General features: G+C 36.2%; 1 protein-coding gene across 2 annotated transcripts in view; it reads right to left on the minus strand.

Moving 5' to 3' along the window:
* Nucleotides 1–258: 258 nt before the first annotated feature.
* Nucleotides 259–15430, minus strand: part of CBFB (core-binding factor subunit beta) — a 64858-nt gene continuing 49686 nt past the window's right edge. For both annotated transcript variants that reach the window (XM_057533937.1, XM_057533938.1), the window contains exon 6: nt 259–2517. In XM_057533937.1, coding sequence (XP_057389920.1) covers nt 2449–2517 — 69 coding nt within the window. In that variant the 3' untranslated portion in view covers nt 259–2448. The remainder of the gene's footprint in view (nt 2518–15430) is intronic.

The following is a 15430-nucleotide window of genomic DNA, read 5'->3' on the forward strand; positions in this document are numbered from 1 at the left end:
GGGTAAATCAAGGCAGATTTTTTGAAAACTATAATATACACTGGGAAATTAGTGTTCTTTGTGTTATATACATTAAAGGTTTTCTTTGGAATTAACAGAAATGACCACTAGAGGCCACTGCTGTTGGTGGTGGTTTTTATTTTAAGGTTAAAAAGCAGAATGCAAGAACAGATTAGAAACAAAATCAATTTTTATGTCATAATGAACATCAGAACAGAAATTGTTGTACTATGTTAATAAAGAGCCAAGACCCAGAAGTTCACTACACAGAAGTTTATTGTGAAAGTAAATTAAACATACAAACACACAATATGGCTAATGGTGGCAAAAGCAATCTGGTAGCTTAAGGCAAGTTTTAATGAGGATGAGTTTAGAAAAGATGATGCAATGATGTAATTCTGTTTAAATACAGATTATGGAAAAATATCAAATTGTACCAATAACTTAAAAAAAAAGCAGTTTTCAAAGCCTGCACTATTGGAGAAAAAGGGCTCATGATCTTAATGCCAGCATTAAGACAGATGGAAGCAGCACAATGCTAAATGACAGTATGTACAGAAGGATGGCAACATGAACATTTAATAACATTTGATCTTAGTTACTGGTGGACTGAAAGCCCTTAGCTAGAAACAATAGAGAAAAATGTGCCATCATCGTGTTATTAGAAAAGAAAAAATTTAAGTGCAGAAGTCAAAAACCAAGGAGCTCTGTGATAAAGTAACCTTAGAACAGCACTGTAAAGACCACTTAAAAGGTGATTCCCTCAGGGGAAATTAGGGCACTGAGTGTGTAAACATGTGAGCTGCACAACACCAAATACCAACCAGATTCATTCATAGTACTTAGTTACACAAGATCAGCATGGCCTTTTATGATGCATTATTGTTTATAACAATTTAAACACACTCTTTTACCATGCATGACTTCAAATATATAACAAATATTTTTATTCTGAGATACAGGATATGCTTATGAATTATAAGACCTATATACAATGAAAGTCACACCTCCCTCATCAGTCAAGTATACATATATGTTTTAAATGCAATGACCTTATTCAGACTTCAGTTCATTTTCTGAATTGACCATGTCAGTTTTTCAAACTCTTTAAAATAATGCCATTCTATTTTGATAAAATACATTTTTGCAAAAATTCAGAAATGTAGTAACATTTAATGAATGTGACCATGAAAAATATTTGTAAGGAGGTGCCAAATGACTTAGCACTTTTTTCCAGTCTTGTATTAAAAAAAAAAAAGTTGCAATCAATTTGATAGTGAGCCCTATTTTAAAAATATTCTTATACTAATTCATCTCAAAAGGTTCTATTAATAGTCCTTTTGGAAAATACCATATATATAACCTGTGAATTTTTTTCCAGAATAATTAATGGAAGAAAATGTATCCTCTGCACAGATGTACATTTTCTCTCTAAGACTAATCTTTCATCACCCAGCATTGTTTTTACAAAAGCATGCATTATAAAATACACATAAAAGCAGCTATCTTAAACATGATTTTAATACAACATTACCTTTGTAGCTGATTCATCACTGTCTCCAGTTTAATATGCTGTTACATACATGAAGAAGCTCCAGTATCCCTTTTCTGATTGACTTTTTAAAAAAAATCCCTGAATAAAACAGAAGCCAGCCTGTGACTTCTTTAGGCATTTCAGTAGAATATTATCATCTATGGAGAATATCTCCACACAAACTCATGAATACAGAACAGAATCTAAAACAGATCTGGGGCAGACCAGAGTTAATACCAATTAAAATTTTTTATGTTTAAAAAGGAAAGAAAAGGAGCTGATTATCAACATTTAAAAGGATACTGCAACTTTAACAACTGTAAACTTTGTGTTAGAAGGTGTGGCAGACAGCTCTATGCTACTAGGTTTTTAGCTTGTAAATAATGCAAACCATCAGCAGTTTTAAAATGCCATAGACTATAAAAACACAGAAGGAAACAGGGGAAACAAAACAAAAAAAACCAAGAACATTTATCTAAAATGAAGCTGTATAACCAACACATCTAAAATTAAAAAAAAAAAAAATAGAGCAACTGATTAGGGGAAAAAACCCTCTGATAAAAATTTTAATTTCTTGACCTGTTTTAAAATGACATGAACTTTTAAATTAAAATGGTGGAAAAAAAGAGCTTTACAAGTGGATAGTTTCAACTCACTAAAATAATGTCAACATGGTAAGCTTGCATAGAAGAAAATTTCAAATAATTACTGGCTACATGCATACAAAATTAGAAATGCAGTTATTATATCATAGTGCAAAACCATGGCAGTTGTGATGTCTTGTTACCGCCTAAGGTTGAGAAATAGATCGTAGTACCTCCAGTTATCACAGTTTCTGGTCTTTTAATCAATTATTTCTGCAGACTAGAAATGAATATGTAAAGATGGGGGGGACACATCTTTTGTGCCACTAATTAGCGAAGTTTGAGGTCATCACCACCACCTAAACTGGATCCAGGACTAGGGTCTTGTTGTCTTCTTGCCTACAATGACAAAATCATAATTTAGGGTTAAAACGTGTTTTGAAAATCAAAGTGCTAATAAATAAAAGTTACAGTAGCACATAAGAAAAGTTTGCAACTAAAAAAATTTTCAGGGCTTCCCTGGTGGCGCAGTGGTTGAGAATCTGCCTGCCAACGCAGGGGACACGGGTTCGAGCCCCGGTCTGGGAAGATCCCACATGCCGCGGAGCAACTAGGCCCGAGAGCCACAATTACTGAGCCTGCGTGTCTGGAGCCTGTGCTCCGCAACAAGAGAGGCCGCGATAATGAGAGGCCCACGCACCGCGATGAAGAGTGGCCCCCACTTGCTGCAACTAGAGAAAGCCCTCGCACAGAAACGAAGACCCAACACACCCATAAATAATAAATAAATAAATTAAAAAAAAAAAATTTTCAGCCAGTATCTCCACATGTAAGAAGAAAAAGAAAAATTTAGATTATGTATGAAATATTTTGTTAAAGTTTCCTTAAAAACCAAGAATAAAAAATCTCATTATATTCAAAAGAGCATTATCAAAATACGTACTGTGGATAAAAGAGCAACAAACCTACATTTATAGCTTTGGGAATAAAGGGTTTAACTTGAACATATGATCCAATCACCTTAGAAGCAAACTTTCCCATTTTCCCTTTTAATACTAGCTGACATTTTACACACTACTACATATAAAATAGATAACAAACAAGAACCTTCTGTATAGCACAGGGAACTATACTCAGTATTTTGTAATAACCTATAAGGGAAAAGAACATATATATATATATACACACACACACATATATATAACTGAATCACTGTGCTGTACACCTGAAATTAACACAACATTGTAAATCAACTATACTTCTACATGTACTTGTCCAGTTTTCCCAGCACCATTTACTGAAGAGGCTGTCTTGTCTCCATTGTATATTCTTGCCTCCTTTGTCATAGATTAGGTGACCACAGGTGTGTGGGTTTACCTCTGAGCTTTCTTACCTGTACCATTGATCTATATTTCTGTTTTTGTGCCAGTACCATATTGTCTTGATTACTGTAGCTTTGTAGTATAGTCTGAAGTCAGGGAGTCTGATTCCTCCAGCTCCATTTTTCTTTCTCAAGATTGCTTTGGCTATTTGGGGTCTTTTGTGTTTCCATATAAATTGTGTAATTTTTTGTTCTAATTCTGTGAAAAATGCCATTGGTAATTTGATAGGGATTGCACTGAATCTGTAGATTGCTTTGGGTAGTATAGTCATTTTCACAATATTGATTCTTCCAATCCAGGAGCACAGTATATTTCTCCATCTGTTTATGTCATCTTTGATTTCTTTCATCAGTGTTTTATAGTTTTCTGAGTATAGGTCTTTTGCCTCCTCAGGTAGGTTTATTCCTAGGTATTTTATTCTTTTTGTTGTGATGGTAAATGGGACTGTTTCCTTAATTTCTCTTTCTGATCTTTTGTTGTTAGTGTATAGGAATGCCAGAGATTTCTGTGCATTAATTTTGTATCCTGCAACCTTACCAAATTCATTGATTAGTTCTAGTAGTTTTCTGGTGGCATCTTTAGGATTTTCTATGTATAGTATTATGTCATCAGCAAACAGTGACAGTTTTATTTCCTCTTTTCCAATTTGTATTCCTTTTATTTCTTTTTCTTCTCTGATTGCTGTGGCTAGGACTTCCAATACTACGTTGAATAATAGTGGCAAGAGTGGATATCCTTGTCTTGTTCCTGATTTTAGAGGAAAAGCTTTCAGTTTTTCACCATTGAGAATGATGTTTGCTGTGGGTTTGTCATATATGGCCTTTATTATGTTGAGGTAGGTTCTCTTTATGCCCACTTTCTGAAGAGCTTTTACCATAAATTGGTGTTGAATTTTGTAAAAAGCTTTTTCTGCATCTATTGAGATGATCATATGGTTTTTCTTCTTCAATTTGTTAATATGGTGTATCACATTGATTGCTTTGCGTATACTGAAGAATCCTTGCATCCCTGGGATAAATCCCACTTGATCATGTTGTATGATCTTTTTAATGTGTTGCTGGATTCTGTGTGCTAGTATTTTGAGGAAATTAGAACACTCCCTAACACCATACACAAAAATAAACTCAAAATGGATTAAAGTCCTAAATGTAAGACCAGACACTAAAACTCTTAGAGGAAAACATAGGAAAAAACACCCTTTGACATAAATCACAGCAAGATCTTTTATGACCCACTGCCTAGTGTAATGAAAATAAAAACAAAAATAAGTGAATAGGACCTAATTAAACTTAAAAGCTTTTGCACAGCAAAGGAAACCATAAACAAGACAAAAAGACAATCCACAGAATGGGAGAAAATATTTGCAAACGAAGCAACAGACAAAGGATTAATCTCCAAAATACATAAACAGCTCATGTATCTCAATATCAAAAAAACAAACAATCCAAAAAAAAAATGGGCAGAAGACCTAAACAGACATTTCAGCAAAGAAGACATACAGATGGCCAAGAGACACATGAAAAGATGCTCACCAGCACTAATTATTAGAGAAATACAAATCAAAACTACAATGAGGTATCACCTCACACCAGTCAGAATGGGCATCATCAGAAAATCTACAAACAATAAATGCTAGAGAGGGTGCGGAGAAAAGGGAACCCTCTTGCACTGTTGGTGGGAATGTAAATTGATACAGCCACTGTGGAGAACAGTATGACGGTTCCTTAAAAAACTAAAAATAGAATTACCATATGATCTAGCAATCCCAATACTGGGCATATACCCAGAGAAAACCATAATTCAAAAAGACACATATAGGGCTTCCCTGGTGGCGCAGTGGTTAAGAATCCGCCTGCCAATGCAGGGGACACGGGTTCGAGCCCTGGTCTGGGAAGATCCCACATGCCGTGTAGCAACTAAGCCTGTGCACCACAACTACTGAGCCTGTGCTCTAGAGCCCGCAGGTCACAACTACTGAGCTTGCGTGCCACAACCACTGAAGCCCGCGCACCTAGAGCCTGTGCTCTGCAACAAGAGAAGCCACCGCAATGAGAAGCCCACGCACTGCAACGAAGAGTAGCCCCTGCTCGCCACAACTAGAGAAAGCAACGAAGACCCAACACAGCACCCCCCCCCAAAAAAAAAGACACATATACCCCAATGTTCATTGCAGCACTATTTATAATAGCCAGGACATGGAAACAACCTAAATGTCCACCAACAGATGAATGGATAAAGAAGATGTGGTACATATATACAATGGAATATTACTCAGCCATAAAAAGAAATGAAATTGGATCATTTGTAGAGATGTGGATGGACCTAGGGTCTGTCATACAGAGTGAAGCAAGACAGAAAGAGAAAGACAAATATCATATATTAATGCATATATGTGGAATCTAGAAAAATGGTACAGATGAACCTATTTGCAGGGCAGGAATAGAGAGGCAGATGTAGAGAACGGACATGTGGACACAGGGTGGGAAGGGGAGGGTGGGATGAATTAGGAGATTAGGTTTGACATAAATACACTACCAGGTGTAAAACAGATAGCTGGCAGGAGCCTGTTGTATAGCACAGGGAGCTCAGCTCGGTGCTCTGTGATGGCTTAGTTGGGTGGCATGGTGGGGGGAAAGGAGGTACAGGAGGGAGGGGATGTGTGTATGCATATGGCTGATTCACTTTGCTGTGCAGCAGAAACTAACACAACATTGTAAAGCAATTATACTCCAATAAAAAAAAATTATTGTGAGACAATTAGAAAAAAAAAAAGTTAACAAAGAAATTCCAATACCAGATTAGGAAACTGATAGTTACCAAATGTTATTTTTTCCAATAAACAAGTTGTATTTTATATTAAGACATTTAAAAAATAAATTTAACACCAATAATAGCAAAAAAAAATCAACTATACTTCAATAAAATATATATAAATGGATAAATAAAAATTAAAAAAAATAGCTGACATTTATTGAGCACCAACTATATGCTGGGCACTGCTCTAAGCAATTTCCATGGACGAACCAATTTAATCCCTGCCAACTACCTATAACATAGGTGCTATTGTTTATCCATTTTACAGATAAAGAAACTGAGTCACACAGAAGTATATGGCCTATAAATTATATGACTGAAAAATGTAACACTGAATTTCATCTCTCACTGAATACCATCTCTGCCAACTGGGTTTTAACTAGGAATCTCTATCTCAAGAAATAAAATTCAGAATTACTATGGATAAAGTATTGTCTCAAAAGCAAAAACGGAAATATATTAGAATCCTTGGTGCACTTACATATTCAGAAGTATCTTCACAACAATACTTAACAACCAAGAGGCTTGACAATCATAAACATTGAGGATTTCAAGTTTCACTATAGAATAAACATTTGTTTAAACTATGGCAAATTACTTAATAGAGTACATCTAAGAACTAACATACTGTGCGTGACACTCTCTGCTAATATAAAGTTTTAAAATAACATAGTGTCCCCCTTTGATCCACACATAATATTTACTTTCAGTCTCTTTCACAAATTCCAATGCATCTTTCTTCTATTAAGTGTTCTCTAGTGACTACAAATGTCAGTCAAGCACAAACATCTGTTTGTATACAGAACCTAGTTCCCTCAGCAACAGTTTTCCTATGTTAGATAAAGGCTACTCCATTTCACCAGTTATTGTTAAGGGCAAAAACCCCTTAACATCTCTCACATCCAACAGCAAATTCTGACATCTCTACATTTAAATATGTCCTGAATCTGACCACTTCTGACTAACTCTACCACTCTTACCCTAGTCCAAGCCACCATCATCTTTCATGTGGATCTTGTTTTAGCCACCTCTGTTACATGCTAGCAACTGGGACTAACTGCAATTACCTGTGCAATCTTTAGCTAAATGGAATTATGTATTATTATCACCAACTGATTGTCCATTATCTGTCAGTTTTTGGAAACAAATTTAACCAAAAATAGAAATGTTCTGATTTCAATGGTTAAGATCTAAAACAATTAGAGAAAGAGCATCCTTGACCTTCAAAGAAACAGCTTAACAAGTCACACCTGTACTGTAAAATCATGTTTAGTCAGAAGCTCCAGTTATATCATCATTTCTCAAGAGGGTTAATGTTGTTTAGACAGAAATGACACAGCTTTATTCATTTTCAAACAAATCATATAAAACCCAACACTAACTTCCGTGGTCTTTCTTATAAACTGTGATACATTTCTCTAGCAAATCTTAACTATTTATTAGCAGACTGCATGCTGACTAAATTTTAGCACATTCCTTTCATTTAACTAGTCAGGTTAATGTTATGCTGCATGGGTACAGATTGAAAGAGCTATGGAATGCATATGCATTAGGAAAACAATTTATGTTCCATACAGAATCAATGTTAAATGTAATGTAAGGACTGATCAATTCTGCAAAATTAGAGATGGTGATATAAGCATCTGGTTTCAGTCAATGAAGGTTAGAAAGGGGCTGAGCAATGAAGAAACACTGAGAAAAATCAATCCTAATTATACATTTATCAATTACTACTAACCTACCAGTAATACTCTGTGAAAAGAATATTTCAGCTTTTGTCCCGGGATAAGAGTAATTTTCAAATTATTTTAATAATGGGATGACTCCAAATGAGTGACAAAAAAACAGTCAGCAGCTGGAGTTCTCCCTACTGGTCAGGGCTGTGCAGAGGTTGCCATGGGTTTATTTGTTTAAAATATATTTTTGGTAAAAGCATGCAAAGAAAAGTTGTTTTGCTATTTACTTGTTTTTCGTTTCTATTTACATTGTAAAGAAGGAATGAGGAAGATGTAAATGAAGACACTATGAAGGAGAATCAAAGATAAAAAAAAATAAGAGGAACTCTGAAAGAGTATGAATGAGAGCAGAAGAGGGAAGAATTAGAGAGCTGGGAGACTGGGAGGAAATTTAATGCTAGAGAGGAAGACGTATGGGCTGTCTTACGAAGGAGACAAATACAGAAACATTTAGGTTAATGAAATAGCTTCCACAGGACTGGAATTCAACAACTGGATGTGCTGCCTTGGGAAGCAGTGCTTTCTACTGTAGCAGTTTTCTAATGGTTGGATGTTTTAGAATGAATTCTATGAGTAACAAACTAGACTAGATGATGGCAAAGAAACTCTCTGAACTCGATTACTCTGAAAACATAAAGTTCATAATTTCTAGTTTCTTTCTCCCCCGTCAATCCACATAGGCCCTTGATTTTAACTTTTTATTAACAGTTATTTCAGAATAGGGTTTTAATATAAAGCAGACACCCACGAGCCTGTTCAGAATACAAATCTGTTTTTAATATTTATAAGTATTAAAATGTAGAAATTTTACTACAGACCCCTCACTACCAGTCACTCCTATTTTCTTTCTTCAGTATACCATCACCCAGAAACATGGCAAATCCAGTTTCTAGATGGCAGTCATAGGACATGTTCAAAATGAAGAGACAAAGAATATTCACCAGATACTCGAGCTTTCCCTACTGGTCTGGGCTGTGCAGAAGTAGCCAAGAGCAGGGATACCCAAATGAAAATGAATAAAACCTGGTTGATTTCCATTCTTTTATTATCAAGATCATCAAACTGAAGAAAACTCTTCATGAGAAAATGCCCTAATAACTAAAAATAGATCCAATTTATTGAGTGTATACTATATCCAGATAATGTGCAAATCACTTTATGTTTGACACTTGGCTAAAAGTCAGAACATGGCATGACAGAATTTTAGAGCAGCACAGTACTTTATAGAGATCTAGTTCAACTCTCACGTTACAGATGATAGGCCTGAGACCAAGAATGTTAAATGATTCCTCCAAGGTTTCAGAGTTAGGTGGTGGCAGTGAGAACACAAACTCACAACTCTAAAAAGATGAACCTTTAACTTCCAATTAGCATTAATGTCAGCCTCCTAAGTCACTGCTATTTCGCCTGACTTGCTAAGGCTGGAAGAGACACAAAGCAGAAATTTTAAGTCCTAATATGAGAGAAAGGAATGCAATTTTTCCGAACTCATTAAAAACATAAAAACAAGGTCAGCAGACAATCATAAACACGTGTCAGATAAGTAGACTGCAAGAGCTGGTCTAACAGGCACATCAAAAAATACAGTTCTTACAAAGTGTACAACTTCAGGAAAACTTTAAATATAAGGTGGCATTTTAAAATAAAAGAGATAGTGGAAATAACTGACATTTCCAGGCTTGGACTAGGGTGGCTCTACCAAGTTAGCAATGTGAGCTTATACAAGCTTCTTATCCTCTTTCAGCCTCAGTTCCTCAAAATTGAGGTACATCTTATAAGAGCATTTAAGAATCAAGTGTAAAACAAATACTGCAGCATATACTGCCTGGCACATAGTAAGCATTCATGCTGTTGCTATCATAACAAAGCTGCTCATAACTTCCCAATTTATCTGTATGAACTTTTCAAATGTTAAAAAAATCTGCATCCTGCAGATAAGAGTAACTTTTACAGGCTAAAATAAAGTTAAAACAAAATAAATTTTAATAAAACCTACATCTCTTATGATAGAGACCAAACCAAGACCTTGTTTTTCTCCTAGTATGGGAGCAGCAGACCTAGAATCCTTGTCCTCCTTTGCTAATCCTCTTCCGATTCTCATTCTTTTTTGTTTTGTTTTAAAATTTTATATTCTAATAGGATTTTCTTTTTTATAAATTTATTTATTTATTTATTTATTTATTTTTGGCTGAGTTGGGTCTTCATTGCTCCACACTGTCTTTCTCTAGTTGGGGCAAGCAGGGGCTACTCTTTGTTGCGGTACACGGGCTTCTCATTGTGGTGGCTTCTCTTGTTGCAGAGCAAGGGCTCTAGGTGCACAGGCTTCAGTATGTGGGCTCAGGCATGCGGGCTCAGGAGTTGTAGCGCACGGGCTTAGGTGCTCCGCGGCATGTGGGATCTTCCCGGACCAGGGCTCGAACCCATGTCCCCTGCATTGGCAGGCAGATTCTTAACCACTGTGCCACCAGGGAAGCCCTCTCATTCTTTTTTTTTTTTTCGATTCTCATTCTTAAACTGAGTTCATATTCTCGGCTCACTTTCATCTACTGCCTATACCTAAAACACACCTCAGGAAGGTCCAGAAGAGACAGACATTTACGTTCATTTGTCCTTACATAAAAATAAGTGTTGGTAGAGTTAAGTGATATGAAAACTGAAGTCTGTGGGAATTTAAAATAAATAGAGGCTGTGATTTTTTTTCTTGGACCACACAGAATCGAAGGCTCAAAAAACATACAAAACACAAATATAAAAACCACAGTCTCGCTTGTTTTTATTTCCAAATAGTCTCCACATAAAATTCTCATGTGATTTGCTGAACTTTACTTTTAAAACTGCCTATAGCAGAATAAGCAATAATTATTTACCCATTCTCTGACATTAAAGATAACAATTCATTTGCTAACGCTTTTATAACCTAACCAAATGAAAGCATTTTCTAGGTAATGACAGAGAGAAAATCTCTTTCAGCACCCTGTCACCTTGCAGCTGAATTAAGAGCCAACAGTACTATATCACAGTTTTAGGTTAAGAGGCCAATGAAGCTGAAGGCAGTCCCTAGACACACCAAGACTGTGTATAAGCTGCTATAAAACAGATGACAGAGGTATCTTTCCAACTTATTTATGACCAAAGCACTCAGTCTGTACCTTATTAGTCTCAACCTTCCTTCACAAAATCCCAAAGTAAGGTACTGGAATTACAGTTATAGAGACGTGTAACCTGAAGGACTGCCATGGATAACAGGTCAACAGTTTTAAATAATGGTAAGATTCTCAGGTAAAAAGGCACTGGGCCACTTCTATGCGGCAACAGATATCAATGGGCAGGCAGGCAGGCACTTTACAGAAGAAATGTCTGTGATTATTATTTTTTTTAAAGTCTACTTTTTATTAAAGTACAGAAGAGTGTACAAATCATATATATGAGTGATGAATTTTCACGAAGTGAACACACCCATGTAACTAGCCTCCAGATCAAGAAATATAATATCACCAAACGTGGGAAGTTCCCTCTTTGTACCCCCTCCTTGTCACTACCCAACCCCAAGAGAAGCCAGAAAAGTTCAAGATCCTTTAATATTGTTAAAAAACAAAGAAAGAAACAAACAAACACCAGGATATAAAATAGCTTGGCAACATATCTTTGACTTTCAGAGTCTACAGTTAGGATATGCCTGCCCTTATTGCCACTCCAGATACGTTGTGAGCCAAGGTGTATAGAAAGAGAGGATGAAGGAACTAGCTTCCAATGAGTTCCATTTTAAATGTCAGATACTGAGTTAGGCAGCACCCTGGGAGGTAGGGTGTTAGCTCCATTTTACAGATGAGGGTCAAGAGGATACGCAACTTTCCCAATGTCACATGGCAACAAGTAGAGCTAGGACTCAAAACCAGGGCAATCTTTTAGAAGCCTCATCCTCATCTACTACCTCAAAGGTTCTCAAGTTACATTCTGCCAGTTACTGGGTTCTCTCAACACACTCCAGGGACTCTAGAGGGGGACCAGAATAATCCCTACCCCTGTTTCACCCAGAGCAGTGCCCCTTTAAGCTATTTTATACATTAAGGTTCTGTATAAATTTCAAACGAAGACAGGATTTCACATTTTTAAAAACTGCCTATACGTCAGAGAAAACAGATAGCAAGTTCTAGAATCTTCTGTTTTCATCATTCTGTGTTAACACTAGCAACAAATTTTCTCTTCTTAATAGGTAACAGATGCACATGATACAAAATTCAAAAGGTATAAAAGATAAACAATGAAAAGTAATCACTCAAGGAGTTTTAGAACTGATTTCAGGTTAAAAGACACTGGGGAAAACCAAAACCACTTGGAGTTCTGCTTCCCACTGTGAGTAACCTTAATCAGATACACATATTAAATGTTCATGAGCACCACTGTTACAAGTTTAGCATGTCAGGGCTAGAGGCCTCAGAGGTTATCCAAACAGGGGTAGGACATCCGTAAGCCTCTGCGCTGCCAGGATCTTAAGCCTCCAAGGACCATTTACTGGGTTACTGCCACCCAAGAGTTACCACTGCTCCTTGGCCCTTGTCTTTAGTCAGTCATCAGGACCACCCACTAGAACCATTATTATTCTTTTCTTCCTCAGTTTTTTCTTTTCCAGGCAAAATGGTTTCTAACTTCTTCTGGTTCTGGCAGATTTTATTTTTCAACTTAATCATCTTTATGGGTGATGTGGAAATTCTTTTCCCAGTGCTGGGCTGTATTTGTGGAGAACTTCTGCTTAGGAAGATGGTTTAAGTCTTCACCCTCCCTTTCATTAACCAACTATTTGAAAAGAGAGCAAGTCAAATTTTCTCAGAGTCTCAGTTTCTTCAAATGTAATAAGAATTTTACCCAGGTGAGTGTAAGAAAACCATTTTTTATAAAATTGTTACTTTTTAAAATACAAAATTAAAAACAAACAAATAAAAAGAATGTTCAATTATATTTTGTAAGACCCCCTTATAGATGTTTGAATTACAGGGGAAAAAATGCAACCATTTTCCCCCAATGTTCTCCTTTTAGGAAAAAGGAGGTAAACTACAAGAAATAAGCTGACATTAGGAATCTGTCACGATTTTTTTGTTTTAAAAGAGAAGCAAAATACACATGCACAAAGTGCCAAAAGACATGCATACCCAAAACTCCCCTAAGAGACTGCCAGTGCAAGCTCTGGAGTCAGATTCCAGCCCAATTTTCCAGATAACAGTTCTCTATGAGAACTTTTTAAATTACTGCCATAAGGGACTATGGATCTTAAATCACTGATGAAAACCTAACCATTTTCTCTATGCTCTAGGTCATAATGCAGGGAAAGTGCCCTGATACACTTTAGAGAACTAAAACGATGTTCTTGTTAGCCAGATAATTCAATTAACTTGAACCAGCACTGTGGTAGAGCTTTTAGTGCTAAAGAAGTACTTTAGAGCTATTATTTACTGAAGGCCTACACATATCAAGCACCATACTAAGTGCCTTATAAGCACTTTCCCATTTAATTCTCACAACAATTTCTATGAGAAAACGCACTTAAGAGAGGTTAGCAATTAATGGACCAGGAATCTCAAGTGCGCCTGACTACAAAGCCCACGTGCTCAATCACTCACAAAACTCACTAGAAACAATCTATCTGAGCAACAAATTATCTGACACCTCTATCAACAGACTATATTTTTGTTCATACACAAATACAAACATACTCACATATAAACTCACACACCAAAATGTTTTTCTTCAAGTAACATTATTTATAATAATCAAATTAACATTTTAGAGAAGACAATTCTTAGCCTCAACTAATCTAGAATTTTATTTAAAGCAAATCATATAAAAAAAACTCCTAATTGTTCCACTAGTTGTCAAACAGTTATTCTTCAAATATAATGTAGCTGAACAGCACTTTTTATAAAACAATTCGTATATTCATTTAAAGCCATGTTAGCTTGCTCTAGAAAGATTGACCAATCATGTTCTCTGACATGGCAAGATCTCTTTTTCTTTCACTCCTTTGCATACACTGTTCCTTCTGTCCAGAATGCTTTCCCCAGCTTGTCTAGCTGGCAAACTCACATTCTTCCTTCAAATCCCTGCAAGTATATTCTCCTGTGAATCCCCCAGGCAGAGGCAGATGTAAGTGCTCCTTCTTCTGCACTGCCACTGTTCCCCTTTAAGTACAGGTGCTGCTAAAGCAGACTGCAATTATCTGTTTATACATCTATTTTCCCTCAAGATTGATAGATGTTCAAGGACAGAAACCATGCGTTTTCATCTACATATTTCCCAGCCCCTAATGCAGAATCTAGCACAACACAGTTGGAGTTCATTACTTAATAAATTACCTAGTTAATATAAACCAACAAAAAACATTTAAAAATATTTCTGGAGACCATTGACATATATTATTCTACTTTAACGTACAGGCTCTAGTTTTCAGACAGGCAGAGTAGGAGCTATTTTTTGAAGCTCTCCATTTGACAACTAAATGCAATGTACAAAACACTGTGGTGGGTAATGTGGAGGTCAAAAAATCAGGGGCCCCACTTCACTGGTGATCACACTACGGTGGAGTACAGACAACTTTATAATTGTTTTAACATACTGTTCAATAAGAACAATGATAGAAATGAGAAGTGCTCTGGAAACGACAAAGTAGAAGGGCTAATTATGATTAAGAAGATTGGAGAAGGGATTGACAGATAACATTTAAGTTGGGCCTTGAATGGGTAGAAAAAGAAATTCTCAGTCAGGGAACGAACAGCATGAGCAAGAAGGTTCAGAAGTATAAGCTAACAAAGGCACATTATACATTCGAAAACTTCTTACTATTACAGATACAAGGATTCTCAATGAAAATGCCATGGGAAGTTTGATCACAAGAGCTGTAAAAGCTTCAGGGACTTCCCTGGAGGTCCAGTGGTTAAGACTTCACGCTTCCACTGCAGTGGGCACGGGTTCGATCCCTCATTGGGGAACTAAGATTCCACATGCCGCATGGTGCAGCCAAAAAAAAAAAAAAAAAATGTAAAAGCTTCAAAGAAAAAAATGTATTGCATTATATCCCTCCTGTCCCTTCCCCTAGCTAGAAAGTATTCTTCGGGACATCATCAGTTGCTATCAGCCTATTAAATCAATTCACTCATTGACAAAGGGAAATATCAACCATTAAAAGATAATAATTTTATTTCACAAACTAACCACTAAGTAGGCTTGATTTTTTTTCACTTATTTTTTAAAAAATATTTTAACATATATATGAAATAATACCAATAATATCAGCTGACACCTAGTCAGTGCCATATTCTCTAAAAGTGCTTTCACATGTATTTACTCATTTAATCCTTACAATGACCCTATGAGATAGGCACAATTTGC

The sequence above is a fragment of the Balaenoptera acutorostrata genome, chromosome 19 (assembly GCF_949987535.1).
Source record: "Balaenoptera acutorostrata chromosome 19, mBalAcu1.1, whole genome shotgun sequence".
NCBI lineage: Eukaryota > Metazoa > Chordata > Mammalia > Artiodactyla > Balaenopteridae > Balaenoptera > Balaenoptera acutorostrata.